General features: G+C 46.3%; 1 protein-coding gene across 1 annotated transcript in view; it reads left to right on the plus strand.

Annotated features, from left to right (window-relative positions):
* Positions 1 to 20,968, plus strand: part of mdn1 (midasin AAA ATPase 1) — a 53,535-nt gene that overhangs the window by 31,192 nt on the left and 1,375 nt on the right. Inside the window, exons 57-101 of the mRNA XM_084000984.1 lie at positions 107 to 347; positions 446 to 569; positions 839 to 1,003; positions 1,101 to 1,315; positions 1,617 to 2,004; positions 2,279 to 2,391; positions 2,707 to 3,370; positions 3,473 to 3,634; positions 3,965 to 4,247; positions 4,334 to 4,572; positions 4,734 to 4,829; positions 4,993 to 5,087; positions 5,221 to 5,345; positions 5,522 to 5,674; positions 5,933 to 6,042; positions 6,161 to 6,234; positions 6,503 to 6,686; positions 6,813 to 6,957; positions 7,123 to 7,269; positions 7,370 to 7,496; positions 8,129 to 8,234; positions 8,326 to 8,441; positions 8,931 to 9,338; positions 9,975 to 10,201; positions 10,295 to 10,432; positions 11,045 to 11,238; positions 11,363 to 11,524; positions 11,631 to 11,768; positions 12,390 to 12,525; positions 12,772 to 12,941; positions 13,040 to 13,171; positions 13,257 to 13,410; positions 13,923 to 14,227; positions 14,336 to 14,494; positions 14,854 to 14,955; positions 15,381 to 15,579; positions 15,716 to 15,889; positions 16,019 to 16,176; positions 16,483 to 16,572; positions 18,299 to 18,414; positions 19,188 to 19,362; positions 19,460 to 19,533; positions 19,726 to 19,840; positions 20,265 to 20,331; positions 20,769 to 20,911. Of these exons, the coding sequence (XP_083857110.1) occupies positions 107 to 347; positions 446 to 569; positions 839 to 1,003; positions 1,101 to 1,315; positions 1,617 to 2,004; positions 2,279 to 2,391; positions 2,707 to 3,370; positions 3,473 to 3,634; positions 3,965 to 4,247; positions 4,334 to 4,572; positions 4,734 to 4,829; positions 4,993 to 5,087; positions 5,221 to 5,345; positions 5,522 to 5,674; positions 5,933 to 6,042; positions 6,161 to 6,234; positions 6,503 to 6,686; positions 6,813 to 6,957; positions 7,123 to 7,269; positions 7,370 to 7,496; positions 8,129 to 8,234; positions 8,326 to 8,441; positions 8,931 to 9,338; positions 9,975 to 10,201; positions 10,295 to 10,432; positions 11,045 to 11,238; positions 11,363 to 11,524; positions 11,631 to 11,768; positions 12,390 to 12,525; positions 12,772 to 12,941; positions 13,040 to 13,171; positions 13,257 to 13,410; positions 13,923 to 14,227; positions 14,336 to 14,494; positions 14,854 to 14,955; positions 15,381 to 15,579; positions 15,716 to 15,889; positions 16,019 to 16,176; positions 16,483 to 16,572; positions 18,299 to 18,414; positions 19,188 to 19,362; positions 19,460 to 19,533; positions 19,726 to 19,840; positions 20,265 to 20,331; positions 20,769 to 20,911 (7,808 nt within the window). The remainder of the gene's footprint in view (positions 1 to 106; positions 348 to 445; positions 570 to 838; positions 1,004 to 1,100; positions 1,316 to 1,616; positions 2,005 to 2,278; positions 2,392 to 2,706; positions 3,371 to 3,472; positions 3,635 to 3,964; positions 4,248 to 4,333; positions 4,573 to 4,733; positions 4,830 to 4,992; positions 5,088 to 5,220; positions 5,346 to 5,521; positions 5,675 to 5,932; positions 6,043 to 6,160; positions 6,235 to 6,502; positions 6,687 to 6,812; positions 6,958 to 7,122; positions 7,270 to 7,369; positions 7,497 to 8,128; positions 8,235 to 8,325; positions 8,442 to 8,930; positions 9,339 to 9,974; positions 10,202 to 10,294; positions 10,433 to 11,044; positions 11,239 to 11,362; positions 11,525 to 11,630; positions 11,769 to 12,389; positions 12,526 to 12,771; positions 12,942 to 13,039; positions 13,172 to 13,256; positions 13,411 to 13,922; positions 14,228 to 14,335; positions 14,495 to 14,853; positions 14,956 to 15,380; positions 15,580 to 15,715; positions 15,890 to 16,018; positions 16,177 to 16,482; positions 16,573 to 18,298; positions 18,415 to 19,187; positions 19,363 to 19,459; positions 19,534 to 19,725; positions 19,841 to 20,264; positions 20,332 to 20,768; positions 20,912 to 20,968) is intronic.

Genomic DNA, 20,968 nt, shown 5'->3' on the forward strand with positions numbered 1-20,968 from the left:
TAGGCCTTCATCTCCATTTGTCTCAAATTATAGTCCCAAAATGTTACCAAAGAGTAATATAAAGGCAGCGCATTAGGTATATTAATTGAACAAAATTTCCCAACAGGAGTGTTAGAGAGGTTGGTGTCGAGTGTGGAGCAGCAGCAGCATCACATGACTGCCAGAGGTCTGCTGGAGAGCCGCTCCAAGTCTGAGGGAGAGGATCCAGCAGATGGAGTTCACCTGGCCCGGGCGGAGCTGCAGCAGCTCAGCCGCAGAGCGCAGCTCTGGCCCCTGATGGAGGAACTGGCCGTGCTCAACCAGCTGAGACTCAGCACCGACCTGCTGCACTTGGCTCTGTCTCCTGGGTAACGGCCTGTTTAAGCCTTAACAAAACAAAACCATTTGCGAGGACTGATCCCCGAATAAATCGGCTGTTTGATAACCTGTATCTATTGCTCTACAGGGATCAGGAGGCGGAGGATAGCTTGCGTCGGGAGCTGTCCAGACACCTCCGTTACTGCCTCCAGTCCACGGCAATGAACGTCAGTCAGCTCCAGGCTCTCTGGTTCCTGCTCAGCAGTGACAGGGTTAGTGGAATGAGGATTTTCGGAAGCACAAAATGAACTGAAATGCACAAAAGACATCAAACTGCCATTCAAAGATGCAAACTTAAAGAGATAGTTCAAGATTTTGGCAATTGGCCCATTGCTCTGCCGTTCTAAAAATAGCTTGCACAAACAATTAAAGGTAACAAATCTACTGCTATGACTATAGGGATTATGGCAATGGGCCAATTTGCCAAAATGTTGAACTATCCCTTCAAGCAATAACGCTACTGACTCTTTCCCCCGTCCAGCCGGCTGAGGAGCTGCAATTTGTGTGGTGTGAGCTACTGTCAGAGGCTCTGGCTGCTCTGTGGACCAGCTGTGTGACCTCAGACCCCGACCGCTGGCTCAAATGGGACCCACTGAATCACGACACCAAGCAACGTCCAAAACTGCCCCACGGTGCAGATAACATGGTACCGACCGTTTAACATCCTGATGTCAGAATGTGAGCCACAGGTTACTTAAGACAACACATTTCCTGATGCTGTTCTGCATGTGTGTTGTTTTCAGGGCCCGGCCTTGCTGAGTAAAGCCGTGTGGTCACACTGCATGCTCGGAGTGCTCGTCAACAGCGAGACGGGAGGCCGCTGGGAGCCGTCGGCGACCGCCCTTCTCTCCCTCTCCCATGTCACCCTGGGGGAGTGGAAGGAGAGGATCCAGCAGCTACAGGACGTTTCTGCTGTGTTGTGGGACAACATGGCCATCCCTGCACTGGCTGAGTTCAGGTAGATTACAGGGAACATATATTCAAAATCCTTGGTCGTCTTTACACATTAATTTTCTCAAAAATGATTTACTCTTTTTCTTTTTTTTTTCCATTTTCTTTTTTTTTTTTACACTTTCTATTGTTCTATCATTGTACATAATGTTCATTTCATTTTTACTTTGCCCCCTTGTGGATATTGACTTTGATTCTGTCTTGTCAGTTGGTGACTGTAACTTTGATCTTAAAAAAATCAAAAATCAAAAAACAAAACAAAAAAAAACTTTAAAAGGTCTCTAATCTCCTCCATATCCCCCCTACAGGGGCACAGACTTGAGGCTCCAGGGTGTGGTCCTGCGTCGCCAGCTACAGAGCATGGCAGACCTGCTGCCTCCCAGCCTGCAGGAGGGCTACATGGAGAGCTGTGAGAGCCTGGTGGAGGACCCGGACCCTCTCATACCCGCGCAGGAGATCCAGACGGTCTTCAGAGACTTCCTCCCACCGAACCTGCTCCCCGACAGCCTGGTGGCGTCCTGCATCACCTGCCTGCAGCAGTACGTCCAGAGCAAGGTCCAAGGCTCCAACTCTCTGGTCCGCTCCGGAGTGTTCTGGGTCAACATGGGCCTGCTGCAGATCAAAGTGTGGACCCCTCAGACCATCTTTGACCCCGCTGTGAAGAGGGCCTACAAACTCAGCTACGCTCAGCAGGAGGTCAGCAGATCACTGTTTTTGCTGTTTTTAGTCATTTAACCATTTCACATGATAATCTTTACACCACAACAGCTACATGTTTGTTTGTTTGTTTTTTAAAGATACACACTCCTTTTCTGGCTATTGCCTTACTTTTGACTTTCTTCAAAATGCACCTACCTGTATATGATCATAATTTTCGACCTTTATCAACACATATCTTAGCTAGTACCTCTCTCTTCAAGTCGGTTAAATCTGGAAATTCTGATGTCTTGTCCCTCTGTGTCTCTGGCAGCTGGCTCTGCTGCAGGAGGAGTGGAGAGGACGCAGCCTGTCGTCTCAGCTGATGACTGGAGCAGAGCTGGAGGAGAGCAGCACCACCGACGGCTTCCAGCATCCTCGAATCAGGTCAGTGGCGGCCGCACCTTCTCTGCTGATGGCAGAGTTCAGTTAAAAATGATCACAATTCCAAGAGCAGTAGTAGAGTTAGGGAGAGGTCAGTCAGTTTGATTTTCTCATGAATATCGCAAATATTTATTTGAATTGATTGATTGATTATACTTTATTTATCCCAGCAGCCTTAAAAGAAGAAAAGCAGGACAAATTATACAAAGAATAAAATACACAATTCATAAAAATATCCAAACGAGTTGACAGACTCTGTGCCCCCTCTTTAACTCTACTAACTCTTCAACTCTATGTATGACTGAAACCTGTGTCCAGGTACCTGTGGATCCGCATGCAGCAGGTGAAGGAGCAGATAGCGGAGCTCTCCAGGAAGCAGGCCTGTCGCCCCCACGAGCCGCAGTACGGTCGACTCTTCCAGGAGCTGCAGCATTACCTCTGCAGCATCGGCCAGGCCACCAGAGTGGAGGACCTGCTTTCCCGCCTCCTCAAGGCCCTGCAGGACTCCAAGTCCAGGTCCACGATTCAGAACCTGCTGAAGGAGGAGGCCGTGTGGCAGCACTCGCAGCAGCGCTTCTGCCAGAGGCTGCTGGAGGACTACCCCCTGTACCCCGACGTGGTGGGGCCCGTACGGACCGGCATCCTCCAGCTCCGCCACGGCATGAGGCTGGTGGCCTCCCAGCTGGCCGCCTCGCTCAGCCCCGCTCCGGGTCTGCCCAAGCTGGTGTCCTGTCTGATGGCCTTCCCGTCCCTGTCCCCCAGCCTGCCGTCCTACCTAGCCCGGGCGGACTTCCTCTGCTCCACGTCGTGCACAGACGTCCTGCGCTGCCTGGTGAAGCTGCTGCCTCCACAGGACCCGGAGCATGTGGTGCCCCAGTCCTCCACGCTGCTGCTGAACGCTCTGCTCTACGTGCAGTGCCACACACTGTCCACAGCAGAGTTCAGCCAGGAGGCGCACAGCCTCTTCAGACACATCTGTCGGGTCAGTACTCATCACCCGTCTCACTCATGATAATAAATTCAAAACTTCCAAGTGTTTCTCTGTGGGATCCCACGCTGATTGTATCACGATGCTCCATCGCAGGCTCTCGTGAACGAGTGGGACGAGCAGGAGAGACGGAAGAGGGAGCGAGAGCAGCTGGAGGCCAGTCTGTACCGCAACCGCAGCCGACTGCACGGCTCCGGACTGACTGAGGACGAGCAGGAGGAGAGAGACTTCAGACGACAGTTCCCCCAGTTCAACAAGGTATTCACATCCACCTTAAATTAATCGTCAGTAACACTTTATAATAAGTGCACACTATTAAGCATTAGTTAAGCATTAATTAATACTGAATTCTTCATTTATAACGCATAAATACTCATTATTATGTAGTTTATAAATACAGTTAGTGCTTATCAATGATGAGTAAAACATTTTTAACTGTGTTTATAAACTACATTACCAAAATCGTAATGGTCAGTTCTTCAGGGACCATGAGTGTCCGGCAGTTATCTTGATAAGATAAGCTCAAAGAGACAAAAAGTATGGACATAGGTTCACACAGTTCATACATCTGTCCATCCTCCTCATTAGGACTTTGCGGACATCGTGTCCCAGCCGACCCTGGAGGCTCCAGCAGACACAGAGTTGGACAATGAGGACGCAGCACAGGAAGAGTCGGCTGAGAGCAGCTTCCTGTCTCCAGCTGCCATGAACACGGTGGTCCAGGTGCACCAGCGCCTCTGTCTGGGATACGCCCAGTCACTGTGGTACCACAGCACACCAACGGCCAGTCACAGCAAAGAAACCATCAAAGCCCTGGTCTCCTCCTATCAGATTGCCGCCCCTGTGATGTCACGCTTCTATCATCTGATCGGTCGGTCACTCACACAGTAGATACATCACGATACTCTCCATTTTCTAGCAGAAATGTACTAATGTAAATCAAATACTTCTCCTCAGATGCTGAACTGGACCAACAGCTGACAGGCAGTGAGCTGCTGCTGTCCGCCCTCCTCCAGAACACGGTGCAGGGCTCAGGGGGCTCAGACGGTCTGGTCGTCGCCCCAGAGGGACCCTACGACTTCTACCAGCAGCCCAACATGAGCGAGGCCTCGCTCTGTCTCCCTGTCCTGGAGCAGCTGAGCGTCGCAGTGAAGCAGAGGCTGGACGACTGGCCCGAACACCCTGCTCTCATACAGGTCCGTTTTTACATCATAGCACAGAGTGAGGGAGCAGGGAGGATATAGATCTCTAAACCCCAGGAAGCAAGATCCTGATGGGCATGTGGTGCTTTATTGACAGTATTGACAGTACTGGATTTACAGTATTTGTGTGTGTGTGCATATTTGTTGTTTTTCAGCTGACTGTGGTGATGGAGAGGATCATGGCTTTCAGTCTGGCCAGTCCACTCGCCAAGTTCCTGAACGGTCTGGAGATTCTTCTCAGTAAAGCACAGGTGAGCACTGCTGGCCACATACTGTACCTCATGTTCCAAGCATTGTTACAGCTGCATTTTAATAGTCAGTATAATTTATCTAGTAAAATACCAAATGTGTGTCAGTTATAATTTCTCAAATGTGTCTCTTGTTGACATCTCTGGTCTCTGCTGTTGTATTCAGGACTGGGAGAATAACGCCAGCCGCTCAGTCTCTCTGAGGAAGGAACTGGAACCAGTCACCCAGCTCATCATCCAGTGGCGCAAACTGGAGCTGAAGTAAGACACGGAGGGACTCGGCCTGGACAGTGGGCTGATATTTTGAGACATTTAAAGTGAAACTAGTCCTGTTGTTGTTCCTGTCTGTATTTATGAATGTGTCCCATCCTGTCCTGTCTGTCCTGTGTGGTAGTTGTTGGTCGAGCAGCCTGGACAACGCAATGAAGCGGTGCACCGAGAAATCAACTAAGCACTGGTTCTCCATCTACCAGCTGGTGGAGAGGTATTTGGAGGAGCAGAGCACGGAGGCATATACAGGTATAATACAATTGAGCTATATATATATTATATCATGTACAGTGTATGTGTATATACAGTATGTATATATTGCGCTCCTCATCTCACTACTCATCACTAATCAGTCACATCAAATGATCACAAAATGCAGGACATATTTCAACTCTGTCTCAACACATCTGTCACTGTCCTTTCAGATGAGGAGGTGGAGCGTCTCTCCCTGTCCTCGGTGTCCTCCACCCTCCAGGCCTTCATGGAGGGCTCCCCACTGGGCGAGTTCCACACCCGCCTGACCATGCTGCTCAGCTTCCACTGCCACCTCCTCCTGGTCCCCAACCAGCCTGGACAAGGTCAGTCCCCACTGCTCTGTCCTACACACCACACACATTTATCTGAATACAACATTCACATGTCCCCAGTGTTAATCACTGTAATCATCCCTCCTCTCTGGAGAAGATGGAGTACTCTTATCAAATTTCAAATTTGACCTGTGACCTATTACAGGTCAAATCGGGGTAATATGTTTTTTAAATGTTTGTTACTTGTGGCTGTGAGAGAGACTGCAGCCTCCATGAGGGTTGACATGTTAATTGTTTGTTGTTTCACAGAGTCCTTGTCCAGTCTTCTGTGGAACCTGCACAAATACTACAGTCAGTTCTCTGACTCGGTCCAGACCAAAATCACTCAACTCAGACAGCCGATCGAGAAGGAGCTCAAGGTAATCAAATCGTTTCTATGTGTCCTGTTTCACTGCATACTAGTGCATGTTAATACATTTTTATTTACGGTAATCAAGTATATGTGAATGCACTTTTAAATGTTGTTGTTGTTACCAGGACTTTGTCAAGATCTCCAAGTGGAACGACGTCAGTTTCTGGTCCATCAAACAGTCGGTGGATAAGACACATCGGTAAGATGTCAGCTGGGTTTTACCTGGGCTGGATCTTTCTATTGTGTTTTGTTTTTTTTATTAGTTTTTATTTCAGTTTCATTCAAAATCATATATACAGAATCATATTCATCAAATGATCTACTGTTTTCTCAAATTTCCAATACAATGTAGTGCTTTAAGGGGCATGATAACAATTATGACACAACTGCATGCAGTAAAAGTCATATGATATGCTTGCTGCTTATCGGTGCTTGTAGCTATAATCTAACTGTATGTCTTCTCCCAGGACTCTCTTCAAGTTTGTCAAGAAGTTGGAGGAGGCTCTGAGTGGTCCCAGTATTCCTGCTCTGGTGGAACAGGAGAGCAGCACAAGCTTAGACAGTAAAGACGCCAACCCAGAAGACACACCCATCCACAGAGTCCACCGGGCGCTGAAGAGCACCCTGCCTGGGAAAGGCAGAGATCTGCAGGTACAAGTCTCACAGAAGATGCAGAGTGTGTTTTCTCATCCACTCTGGTCTTATTTTATATTTTAACTCAGTATTTAATCATTTAGTTACATAGACTGTATGTTTCTGAATAACCATGCATTTCAGAACGAAGACCCGGAGGAGGGAGTTGAAGCGTCGTCTCTACAGGGACGTCTGCCCGTCCTGTCCAGGAAGATGAAGAAAATGTGTGTCCAGCTGCTGAAGAAAAACCCAGTGCCTGAGTTAGCTGAAGACCTGGACTTCTTCACTGGTATCAAAGCCACTCTAACTCAATCTAATTTACTGAACAAAGTGACTTGGTCTCATGGTGACCTTACTGAACATGAGGCTCCTTGTTTTTGATCTTAAAGGATTTTTTATTTTTTATTTTTTAAAGAGAAACAAAAATCTGATTTGCAATTGTTTTTCTTTTCAGTTGAGGTCATCAGTAACCTGCGGGACCTGCAGAGCCTCTCCATCGACATGACGGCGGAGAAGGAGAAGCAGAAGGCCGAGGTGAAGCACATCCTGCAGCAGAAGCAAAGAGCTCTGTCCGAGCTGTTCAAGATGCTCACGGAAATAGGTGAAGTTTCCCTCTCGGACTCAGAGGTGATGACAGGTCATGTTTTGACCTGTTTGATGAAACAAAAAATGTCTGACAAGCCTCTTTATCTTCGACCCAGGTTTGTCGTACCGTAAGGGCCTGACGTGGAACAGAACAGCTGACCCAGAGAAAACCCTCTGTATGCAGCCGCTGGAGATGAGCACCGCTCTGTCTGCCGTCAGCAACCAGGAGCAGGCTGAGAGCATGTAAATACAACACGTTAACACACTAACAACTAACTGGGTTGTTTTGGTCCAACGCCGTCAGCTGATGCTATGTGTGGTTTTGTTTGCCTGCTGTGTGCTATGTTAGAAAAAAATCTGGTAACCCTTTAATTTACAGGCCGCTAATTATGTGATAATGTCAAGAAATAGCCTAGAAATAACGGTCAATTTCATACTAATGTCATGTTTTTCATACAGGCAAAAGATTACACATGCCATGCTTTGAATTTTTTGGGGAAATTCCAGAATTTTTCTCCACCATCCTTGCAGTTGTCAATTATAATCAATTATTTATGGGCTATTTCTACACAATCAATTGTTATTTCTTGTCTATATTTCTTGACATTACTATAAAATTGATCATTATTTCTAGGCTATTTCTAGACATTATGACACAATTACTTGTTTTTTCTTGACATAATCACGTAATTAGCGGCATGTAAACTAAGTAAACAGGTAGCTTTTATTAGCTATTTTTAATTTCACTACAAAACCAGCTTTAATTCAGGTACATGATAAGAACCAGTTACTCTCCAAATGAAATTGCCCTTTAAGGGATTAATAAAGTTGTCTTGAATCTCTGCACTATTTTCACTGTATCGTTGATGTTGCAGGTTGTTCACAGAGCTGCTGACAGCCTGGGATGGGTGTCAGAAATACTTTTACCGGTCATGGGCCAGGAGAGCAGCCATGCAGACAGCTCTGCAGCACCCTGCGAAGGTGAGATTCAGCACACTGTGTGTCTGCTCTGACAGATTTCTATGTAAAAGTTAGGTCAGTTTTTGAAGTGTGTGTTATTGTCTCGTTGCAGGAGGTGGGTCTGGGAAACATCGAGCGCTGCAGAGGTTTCACCTCTCACATGTTCAAGCTGCTCCTCAGACAGAGGCGACGTCTGGCCAAACTCACTGAGCAGTGGGTCCAGCTCAGGTCAGCACCACATGTCTAACACATTAATGAATGACTGTTGTTCAAGTGCCGGTGTTCCTGTAAGGAAATTCTGTTTTCAGCTAGAAGGAGAAGATAATGGTGCCTCTTTCTATGTTTTTTCCTAACAGAAAGTTTAAACCGTACACCATTGAGTTCAACATTAACATTTGCTTTGTTTTTTGTTTGTTTGATAAAAATGTTGGACATTTTCATATACATTTTCAGGGATTTAGATGAAGTTGTCTTAATAAGCAATTCCCTTAATTGACAGTATACAGGAAGGAGGAAATTGCAGGAACGTTTGGTAGTAGTTCCCCATAATAAAACAGTTGATTACACATTCTCCAACAAGAGGTTGGGTTAGGGTTTATTTTTTATCTATTTGTTTACACAGAAGACAAACATGGTCACAAATCTTTGTGGATGTGCAGATTACAGTAAGTAGTTTATTACTGGATTGTGACCTGTTGTCTCTCTGTGTCTCATCAGGAGGCTAACAAGCAGCATACAGGGCATCAAGACTGACCTGGAGAGTGACAGTAAGGACCCAGGCTGTACCCTCCCTCCCCAAGCCTCTCTGCGGGGCTGGGTCAGCAGAGGCCAGGCGCTCGCTGCCCAGTGCTCCACTCTCCTGCAGCAGCTGGCCTGGCTGCTGCAGTGCTGCCCCGAGGACCTGCAGCAGAAGGAGGAGTCCAGCGGCTGCAGGCAGCACACCCTGAGGTGCCCGTCCCCTCTGGCGGCACAACGCCAGCCCCCCGGTTGTCTAATGAGGAGGGGAGATGCCACCTGGTGCCAGCTACACCAGCGCGTCACCGCAATGTTGACGCAGACGGAGCGCCTGAAGGTGGAGCTGGACTCTGTGGCTCAACAGACCTCAGAGAGAGTACTCCACACATGGTAAAAGAAAACTATAACAAATCTGGAGTTTAGGTGAGACACTACAGGTGGAATAGGGTAAAAATTAAACTAACAGATATCACCATGAAACATCACAAGTTTATCACTTACAGTAAGACAAAAAAAAATTGTATGACAAGTTCTGTCAAATTTTATGTTTAAATATGTAAACGAGGCGATATCTAATTAAATATGTGCTTATTTGCATACATTTCCAGAACAGAAAACTGAATAATGGATAAAGCCCCTTTCAAAATTCGTGTTCTTATTTTGTTGACATATTAGTGTCAGAATTTTTTACAGAGGGGATGTTGGATATCTCGTTTTATTACTCTGTAAATGAGAAAACACTGTCACCAGCACTAAAAAATCAAATTTCGCCATGGTTTTAGTAATAAAATGTTGTATAAATCAGGCTGTGAATGATATATCAACAATCCCCTCTGTAAAATAACCTTGAGAATATAGACAGGAATAAAACTGGTAGGTTTGTTGTCTGTTAGTGTTGCTGAAGTGGAGATTTATAGCTCAAATTGATCGGTGCTTAAAAAACACTGTTTTTGCCTGTAGTGTCGCGCCTTTAAAAATCTGATGGCCAGCCCCAGCAGTCCTGACAACACTGTTATCTTTCCACAGGAACCATTTTGGAACGTGCTGTTCAAGCTTCGACCAGCTGGGGGCTGTAGCAGCTCAGATGCCCAGCGTGGAGCAGCTCTTCATCCCAGCCACGTGCGTCGGGAGCGCAGACAACCAGCCGACCATCACCCAGAGCCTGCAGTATGTCAGAGGACAGGTGGAGGCCGACATCACTGAGTTCACCACCTGGAAGACCCAGCTGCTCTCTCTGGGACACCAGCACACAGGTGAGCGCGGGGGCCGGTCGTCCCACACACTCTGCTCTGCTACTGAACGAGTCTGTGTCATCATCCACCTCTCCTCCTCTCCCTGTGTGACAGATCACCAGTCTCCCTGCTCCGCCGAGTTCTCTTCCCAGCTGGAGACAAACATCAACACGGTGCTGTGCGCTGTGCAGACGCTGGTGAAGAGACAGGAGAGAGAGCAACAGAAAGAGCAGCATGAAGGCGTCAAGAGAGGTGAGGATGGAAGCACCTCACTGTGGCCTCCAGTCTGTCACCCTGTGTTAGACCTTCTTGTGCTGCTTAGCACAATTCCATATAGTGACATATATGTAAATTATATGTATTTTTCATGAATGTGTAACATATTTATAACACAAACATAGAGTCATGTATAACCCACTAGTATACAGTTTATATGTGCCAGATAAATTTTACTTTTTAAATCTCCTATGTACTGTATAGTACTACTAGTTTATTCACGCGTACATCTGTTATGTTCTCATATTGCATACATAACAGTCAATATAAGATCATAATAACTATACATACATGTCCATACTGTTAGAAATCACAGTTAAAACCCATATGAAAATTTGATATATGACAGACGTGACCCTGTCAAATATGTTTCTTCAAATACACGTTCAATTTATAAGTACATTTATTAAGCCACCATTTAAATAACCATTGTCTGTACAAAGAAAAAAAGGGGGGGGGGGGGGGGGGGGGGAAATAAGTTCTTGTGCTGCAAAAGCAACAATGGTCTGAAGCCACCCTGTTACAAATGACTCCTTTCTTGGACGTCTTTGATGTTGTTGAGTTGACAAAGTTATTCTATGTGTTCAGAGGGAGCAGAAGAGGAGGAGGATGAAGAGCCTGTGGAGGACCTGCTGAAGCCTGGTCACCTGGCTCGACTCCTGGAGGAGGAGCTGGAGGCCGAGGTGGAGGCTCTGAGCTTGGGAGATGTTAACGGCAGGCTGGAGAAGATGCTGAGCAGCCTGAGGACACACAGAGACACATGTCAACCAGCACAGCTGCAGGTACACGCAACATAAAATTGTATATGATGTGGAGCTCCTGATCCTTTCTTATCTTGATGGCCTCTGAATACACATCGGTAGGTGGCTTTAATGTGTCTCATGTTACCGCTGTGTGCGTCTCCAGGAGGTGAACAGGATGTGCAGGATGCTGGTGCGTCTGGAGCCTCTGCTTGGGATCTACGCTGACCTGGTGCGGTACTACCTGGCCGTGTCACTGGGAGCTCACAGGAGCACAGGAAAACTGCTGTCCGTCCTGGCCAGCATCTTCACCGACCTCGCTCAGAAGGTGCAGACACATCACAACCTTCCCAGCCTTACTATAAAATAACACTACAAGGTTTTATTAAGTGAAAGCACTCACTAAATGTTTGCTGTGTCCTCCCCTCCCTCAGGGTTTCTGCCTCCCTCAGGAGCTGATGGCCGGAGGAGACGGAGAAGGAGCCACAGAGTTTCACGACTACGAGGGTGGCGGCATAGGAGAGGGCGAGGGCAACAAAGACGTCAGTGACAAGATTGAGAACGAAGATCAGGTGATGAAGCTTTTTTTTTTTCTTTTTTACAAATAATTCTACCAACCTGTGGATGTAGGGGCAAAAAAACAAAAAATTAAAATCTAGGACTGGACCCATATGCACAACTCGGAAGGAAAAGTGCAAAATAAATTTTTTTTTATTAACAAATAACCAAAGGAAATCACTCGTGAGGAAAAACTGGTTATAACAAAAAGGGAGAAAAAAAACACTGCCATGGTGTCAAAATAATACAAAACCTGACAAGACAGAGGTAGGAAGCTCACGCTTGTTCTTTGGCAAGACAAACTGGCACAGAATGATGGGAAACGCAGACTATATATACACACAAGGTAATGGGGAACAGAGGGAAACAATCAGACCAGCAGGCGGGTGAGATTTCAAAAATAAAACACGAGACCACATAGACACAAGACAACAACTACAGTAAATACAACTAGAATTCTTGGGCATGACGATGTCTAACTGAAATGATGTTGATCTTAACAAACTGCTGTAATAAAGACAGCGATAATAAGTCTTTGAGAGTCTTTTAACAGGTGATTATGTTCTATAATCTGGATAAAATAGTTTGACCAACATTTCTCATCAAGGTGCTTCTGATATTTCCTCCTCTCCCAGGTGGAGGACACGTCTCAGGAGGGCCAGGAAAAGGAAGAACAACAGGATAAAGAGAACATCAAGGCCGAAGACAACGCAATAGAAATGTCGGAGGACTTCGACGGCCAGATGCATGATGGGGATGAGAACGAACCAGGTGACGTGGTGCTGTCTTTTTTTTGTCTGATCTATATCTGGTTTATTTGCCTCTTGACCTCTGGTTCCTTTCTCCTGGCTCCAGAGAATGCAAACACTTTGTTGCTGAAATACAAAAGATCAGTAGACGAGCGAGGATTATCAGAAATTAAAAACACATTTATTAAAAACAATGGAGTCAAATTTTAACAGAAACGTCTTCCAGAATCACTGCTGAAAAAAGATCCTTTTCCTTCATCATTTGCAGGTGAAGATGATGAGTCAGATAAAGAGGAAAAGGAAGAGCTGGACAAAAAGATGGGCGACCTGGGTGAGGGCCAGACTGACACTCTGGATGAGAGGATGTGGGGAGACGACGAGGACGACCAGGAGGAGGGAAGCGATAAGGAGGAGGAGTCTGGTCAGGGCATGGACCAGGTACAGGATGAAGCAGGTTATCAAGAAAGCGTTTTGAGTGTTTTCAGATGTGGCTTTCGAAGCTGTGTCCTGATTTCCTGCTGTGGGTTCTGTGTCAGGGCGAATCAGAGCTGGTGGCCAAAGACGACAACCTGGACGCTGCGGACCCCAACAAAGACAAGAAAAACCAGGACAAAGACGAACAGATGAACGAGGAGGAGAAAGAGAAGATCCACGAGCAGGGAGACGAGGTCAGTTTGAGCCTGAGCTGAACACGTTTGAATATTTTATGGCTTCACTGTGTCTGATCTGTGATCTGATCGCTTCGTTTCTCAGAGGGAGTTTGATGAGAATGAAGTGGACCCCTACCACGGTCAGCAGGACAAGAGACCCGAGCCCGAGGCCATGGATCTGCCCGAGGATCTCAACCTGGACCAAGACGAGGAGGCCGGAGACGACGGAGAGGGAGAGGGAGAAGGAGAAGGAGACGGTGAGACTTGACGCTCAACTTAAAGATGCATGTACAGGCTGGAGTTAGTGCCTCCACACAGAAATAGCCACACTGAAACACACAGGCACGGTTAGCTCACTGTAACAACATCAGTCTTCTTCTTATTCGTTTTCACAGCAGTTTTACCTTTTTCGGCTGCTCTGCCGTTGCAACAAGCTGATTTCAATGATTCATGATTCAAGCTGCAATTGATTGGCAGAATAGTTTCAGGCTATTGTGTAGACTAACTGAATAATATTTCCAGATTAAATGTTTGTTTTGGGATTCGTATGAAATGTTTCAAAAATAAATGCGATTTACAGACCGATGCAACTTATATATGTTTTTTTCCTCTTTGCAACGCATTTTTTGACAGATGCGACTAATACTCTGACATATACTCCGGAAAATACGGTGATCAGAATTGATAATGTAATGGATCATTTGTTTCAGGGGTAACTTGTGTTTGAAAATGTCAGAGTGCCTCTATTTACACATGTTTCCCTCTTCAGAGGAGAATCCCTTGGACATCGATGAGAAAGCCATGGACCTGGATGGGAAGGAGGATGGAGAGAAAGACGGAGAGGAGGAGCAGGGAGCCGAGGAGATGCAGGAGGACCAGGCTGACCAGCCAGGAGACGAGAAGGATCAGGAGTCCAAGACTGAAGAGGAGGAGGGGAAGGGAGAAGGAGGGGAAGCTGAGGCAGATGAAGAGTCTGCTGAGAAAGAGGAGGAGGAAGAGAAGGAGAGGAGAGGAGAGGAGGCAGGAAAAGATGAAGACCTGACTGTGCCAAATGACAAAGGTCAAAAACCAAAGGTGTGTATGTGAAGGATCTACTGAAGCTCATCAACACAGAGCTATCCAAGAGTCTCCACACATGGGTTTGTTTTGCGTTTGACTCTGATGACCTCTTCATGCTGACAGGATGAGGAGGAGGAGGGTGGGGCTGACGATGAGGAGCAGCCGGAGTCGGCTGAGAGGAAGGAGCACAACAGAGAGGGTCAGACCGGAGAGGAGAACCTCCAGAGTGACACAGCTGTGGAGCTGGGAGGAGAGGCGTCGGAGAGAGACCAGGCCAAAGAGGTAAAGAGCTCTTCCTCCGCTCCGCACTGCACTCATCCACTCACTGAAAATAATTGCAATAGGATTTAAACAGGAAAAGTAAGGGGTGTTCTGGTGGGTGAGTGGTTCGAGACCATGTCCCATATGGGCTCCGGCCTTCACTGGTTCGACTTCAATGTTCTCAAAATGTGTGTTTATTGTGTGATTATACATACATAAGAAGTAGAAAAAAAGAAATGTGTTTCTTTCCTAAACGATTTTAAACATAAACATAGAAAAAAAAGTTTTACTTTTAATCTAACTCCTCCTCTTGGTTAACACCTCCAAAACAGAGAGTCCACCCTCACATGTAACATATTTGAGTTGCTCCTGTGTGCTAGGAACATGGTAGTGGAGCAGCTGATGCCAGCGAGTCAGAGGGCCACCAGTCCAAGCTGACGGCCAGGATGGCTTCACAGAGACAGCCTCAGAGCAAGACTCAGGTATGACCCAGCACTCCCACAGCACAGATTTCTTCCCTCCCTCTGTTTTTCAGTCCATCTCACCAGTTTCAGATTTCCAGAGCTTCAGCGATTCCTATCCCACATTAGGAGATATGATCATCATTCTGAACACTACACCTAGCATCACTGAGCATGTAACACGTTATGATCTGTCATTGTTTTTTGTCTTCATCCTCTTTTTTCCCCTTTTTTTAAATTGTGTTTTTGTTTTGTTGTCCTGTTTTATTTTTGTTAGGTTATTTTTGTCTTGTTTTTTGTTTGCTTGAGTGCAAAAAAAACTACTTTCTGTATACAAGTCTCAACATTAATTGTTATACAACCAAACATTTGCTACATATATACTTGTAATGTGTGATATTCAAAAATCCAAATAAAGTATTCATCGTATAAAAAAATACTTCCAGAGCTTCAAGAGGAAACCTGGCCAGGCCGACAACGAGCGATCCACAGGCGACTACAACGAACGCGTCAACAAGCGTCTGCGCACGGTGGAGAGCAGCAAGGACACGAGTTCAGACGACAGGCAAAGCTCGGCCCAGCAGGAATCAGACCTGTACGAACACATCAAGCAGGGAGAGACGTCGTACGACACCCAGACATACGGTCAGTGGTCGCTCTGCACCACACACACACACACACACACACACACACACACACACACACACACACAGCTCAGATCACAGGGTTCAGGGCTCAGTGGGTGAATGAACGTGGTGTTTGCTGCTTCCTCCGTTTCCAGATGTGGCGAGCGCAGACCAGCAGAAAGCAGCGGGGGCGCCACAGGACCAGGAGGATGACCAGAACGAAGAGGATGTCGCCATGGAAACAGAGGACCAGGAAGAAGACCTCCAGGCTGCTGAGGTTCAGGAACTGAAGCCTGAGCAGTTGGACTCTGCTAAAGCCTCCAAGAAAGGTCACAACACGACTTCTTCTCCTGATGATGATGATGACACCGATCAGATCACACAACACTGACTTTTTTTTGTTGCTTTAATTAATGCTGCACATCCTTTAACGTCTCCCTCCTCTTCCTCCCATGCAGGGGCAGACAGCGGAGAGATGGAGGTGCAGAGGCAGGGAGAGGAGGAGGAAGAGGAGGAGAGGTTGAAGGACCGACAACATCCCAGAGAAGAGGGAGCGGAGAGGAGCACAGAGTCCACCATCCACACCGTTCCTGAGCTGCTGCTGGACACCGTGCAGGTAGAGGACAGTCAGAGCGTCTCGCATTAGTCCGTCCACTGACAGTCAGAGGTCGCACATTGTAGCTGCAGCCTCTGTCCTCACTGTTGATGTATTATATATATGCTACACTTTGTGCCGTCTTTACTGCTGTGAAGCATGCGCACATTCATTGTCCAGTTTCAGTAAGATTAAGGTGAATACATGTGGAAGAAAATTGGTTTCCGACTCCATTATCTGGGCGTTTTAGTAGTCCAGTTAGAGACGGATTAAGGCCATAATTTGGTTCTTCAGATGTACTGAGTGTGTGTGTGTGTGTGTTTGCAGGAAGCTGAAAGAGACCCAGAGGAGATCAGGAGGGAGATGGAGCTGCAGCTGGAGTCCTGGCACAAACTGGCTCCAGGAACTCAGGAGGAGGTGAGACCGGTACAAAGTGTCTGTGGTCCCACAGGCTGCGTCCAAGTAGAACTCAGTATAAAACATGACCATGTCGGGCATGTTCAAATAATAGGTATTTATAGGATTAACCATGTAAGATTCATGACACGACAAGTTTCTTATTGATCCAGGTGATGATGTATCTAGAGCAGTGGTTCTCAACCTTTTTGGGGTCCGGGACCCCCTGCATATTTTTGATCGACCCTGAGGACCCCCCCCCCCCCCCCCTCCAATTTGCAATTTGATAGAAACAGGGGGGAAAAATGCATTTTAAATTGCATTATGGCATTTATTTACTCGTTGAGGCAAATATAAGCTTTCAGTTGTAACTTCCAGAACAAAAAAAAAAAACATACTTATGCAGTGGCTGCAGACACCTTGAGGGGCCTGATTGAAACTGAATGAACCTTTTTCCCTAATAATTTGGTTGTTTATATTTTATATTTTTATTTTACAGTACTAGTGCACATCATTTTCAATTATACACATCTTTGGTGTTTTGTATGATATAAAATGAAAAATCTTGACATTAGCCTATCATCATTTATCATCATCATTTTGCTGACCATCAGGTCTGTTGTGATGATACAAGTCATTGGTCCTGACTCCTTACATGTGTTTCTCTTCTATAACACACATTGTACATCTTGGAGGCGACGTCTCTCCTCTTTTTTCAACTTGAAAGTAGCAACAACAACAAACAATTCAGTAATTCCAGCTCACGTAACAGGCGACGTCTTTCCACACACGGGCTTCCTTCACCTTTCAAACGAGGCAGAGCTCAGTGGGAAACAGTAGGAGAGACACAGGCCGAAGACAGCGGGACACAACACCGGGGGAGAAGCAGGTCCGTGCAGCTGTGCGCTGTGGACGTGCACGGAAAAACAACCGCGCACCGCTACAGCTTTTGAGTTGGGAGCGTGCATGACGCGCGTCTACATTGAATGGGTTTGAGCGCGCGCAAAAGACGCTTTATCTCAATGGCCCCTCATGCATGATGCACAGTGCACACAGTTGAAACAAGGCGGCGGCCAAAATCACCCACGGCCTTTGCAGACAGGGAAAACCCTGCGAGCCGAGTCCAGCCGGCGGTACCTGGGCCTGTCCTTATCCCAGTGCTGGGGCTGACAGGCACACACAAACACTTTGAGCGTGTTTTCGTGTCCCAGCGCATTGACTTACAGGCGCACACAGATGGAGAAATACAATACACAAACTATTAAAACTCGTGGGCCGGATTGGAAGGTCCGGCGGATATTTTCACGGACCCCTTGCAATTACACCACGGACCACTAGGGGTCCGCGGACCCCTGGTTGAGAACCACTGATCTAGAGGTCAAACACAGCTGGAACTGCTTCTTCACCTCTGACCCACTGGTGGGGAGTCCCTGACATTAAATGAGTCATGGGGTTTTCATATCAACGCACTTCATATATTGTAGAGCTGATTTAAAAAATGTTTTAAAAAAGTAAGCATTTAGTATTTTAAATCCTATTATGTTTACATCCACATCTATTTCTGAGCTGTTGGAAGAGTGTGAAACCATCATAGGGACAACACACACAAAACAAGGAGCCACACTGCTCCATAAATATACTGTACCAGTGCTACCTAATGTGACTTAATTGTTTTCAATCACCTGTGATATCTGTGTTAACTCTGTCTCTTGTAACCTGTGACCAACGTGTCCTTGTCTGTGTCCAGGAGGCTGCTGCGTCGTCCATGTGGCATCAGTACCAGACCCTGACCTCGGCTCTGTCCCAGCAGCTGTGTGAGCAGCTCCGCCTCATCCTGGAGCCCACACAGGCCTCCAAACTCAAGTCAGTGCACCACACACCACCACAGTCAACGCAGTCAGACATTTTTACGTGATTGTGTCAAAAGTTTTAACTCAAATGATCAGATTTGCCCATCAGTCTCGAGGTCACATGTTTCTTTAGTTTCTTTACCTGCTTTCCTGTCTCTCTAAACTGTCCTATCAATGATATCTAAAGAAAGAAATTTGAGATTGAGATTACGTCTTTAAACATTTCTAAAAACATGTTTTCTTATTATGTGTTGGGAGTTGAAGACTGAAAATGTCAATTTACCTGTTTACAATTGAATCTACAACATGATAAATGTTGAAGTGAAGGTATGAAGCTTCTGTATGTTGTCTGTATGTAGTCAAAAGAGATTGGGGCATGTTTCGTAATCAGTAGGTAAGGTGTACACAAACATCTTACCTACTGACGCTATTGGATCAGACCATGCTTCTTCTCCAAACTCAGTTGCCAAGTCCCTGTTCCATAAACATTTAAATATTTAATTTTGTCAGTGTTAGATGAAGTGTAGTTTTCTATAGAAATAGGAAATAATTCTACTGTTATGGTGACACTGTAACAAGAATGAGTCAATAACCAGGGCTATTGGCTGGGCTTCAGGGAAACCTAGGCTATTAATAAAGTGTCCAACCTGGAGGTAGCCCTAAAAATGTTGAGATAACAATTTTTCATCCTCAAACAAATCACCAACAATCCTAATATCACGATCATACACAGTGTGGTTAACGTGTGAGAGTCTGAGCTGACGGTTTTGCGTTGCCGCTCCACAGAGGCGACTACCGCACGGGGAAGCGTCTGAACATGAGGAAGGTGATCCCCTACATCGCTAGCCAGTTTCGCAAAGACAAGATCTGGCTGAGGAGGACCAAGCCCAGCAAGAGGGAGTACCACATCTGTCTGGCTGTGGACGATTCGTCCAGCATGGTGGACAACCACTCCAAACAGGTAACACTGTCCCGCTGTCTCACGTCATCTAAAATCGCCTTATAGTCAGTGAACATCTTAACACATGAGCTGCTTTGTGTGTGTGCGTGTGTTGCAGCTGGCGTTTGAGTCCCTGTCAGTGATCATCAACGCTCTCACTCTGCTGGAGGTTGGACAGGTGTCTGTGTGCAGGTGAGAAAACACAATATTGATGTAACTGTGCTAAAAAACATGGAGAACTATGGAGCCATGTGACAAACACCAAGACCTCAACACAAAAAGAATCACAATAGTGACAGGAGAAAAGGTGAAGACACTGAGTTGTGTAGCGTGTGTTGTCTGTACCCATGTATTGACACGCCTCCTGTCTGCTCCTGTGTGTAGTTTTGGCGAGCAGGTGCAGCTGCTCCACCCCTTCCAGCAGCAGTTCACCGACGAGTCCGGCGCTCGGATCCTCAGACTCTGTCAGTTCCAGCAGAAGAAGACCAGGATAGCACAGGTGACTCCTCCACCACCGCTGATCCCTCTCACCTGAGGACACGGCTCTCCACTGTGAACCCCTCGGGGATGAAATAAAGTATAATCTAACCTAGGTTGCCTAGTGTAGGTTGTATCTTAGTACGAGGATCTTTCCAGGTGTCACTGTCAGATCACAAACACTGATCCAAACCAGCTGTTCAAACTGTTTTACTTCATATAGGACTAATACACAGACCATGTGAACGGTTCATATTTTCAATGAGAGTAGATCATAGAGATCCAGATTTACATAAAAACTCTGTCAACAACATTCCAGAGTGAGTTGAAACAGTCACAAAATTAGTTCAATTCCGTTTCTTATCATTTCATCTGAATTGGTTTGAGGCTCTGTTAGACATGTGCTGTGACTGTCAGACTGATCAGTTCATCTCTCTCCTTTGCAGTTCATGGAGACTTCAACCAAAATGTTTCTCGCAGCTCGGCAGCAGATTCCAGGATCTATAAACTCAGGTAACCACACACACGCAAGCACACACTCACACACATGTTGTATCTGTTTTTATTTATTTTTGATTCTTTTTTTTCTTTTATTAATATTTTTGGGGGCTTTTTGCCTTTAATTGATAGGCAAGCAAAGGGCCACCGTGGGATTCGAATGGGCCAGCTCCAGTGATGGAGGATTATAGCCTCTGTATATGGGGTTTCAAATAGCACCCGAATTTATACATTTGTTCCCAGCAGGGAAAAAAACAATCTTTACTTTGAATTATTGCTAGTTTAGCTCTGTGTATGTTGTGAATTCAGCACCTGCACATAGTTGTCCAGATAAAAACATAAAATGGACAAAGACTCAAAATGCAGGTCTGGAGTGCACCAGAGCAAACTGTAGTTTATGCTAATCTACTTCATGCATGACTTGCCCTCTGACCTCTGGCCTCCCTTCACAGAAACGGCTCAGCTGCTGGTCGTCGTTTCCGACGGCCGGGGACTGTTCCTTGAGGGGAAGGAGCGGGTGATGGCGGCGGTGCGAGCAGCACGCAGCGCGAACATCTTCGTCATGTTTGTGGTGCTGGACAACCCCAACTCACGGGTGAGAATGGCAGCGTGTGACCTGAATGGCTTCTCTCTTGGCTCTCTCTTTTTTACT

Source organism: Trachurus trachurus, assembly GCF_905171665.1.
Source record: "Trachurus trachurus genome assembly, chromosome: 24".
NCBI classification, from domain to species: domain Eukaryota; kingdom Metazoa; phylum Chordata; class Actinopteri; order Carangiformes; family Carangidae; genus Trachurus; species Trachurus trachurus.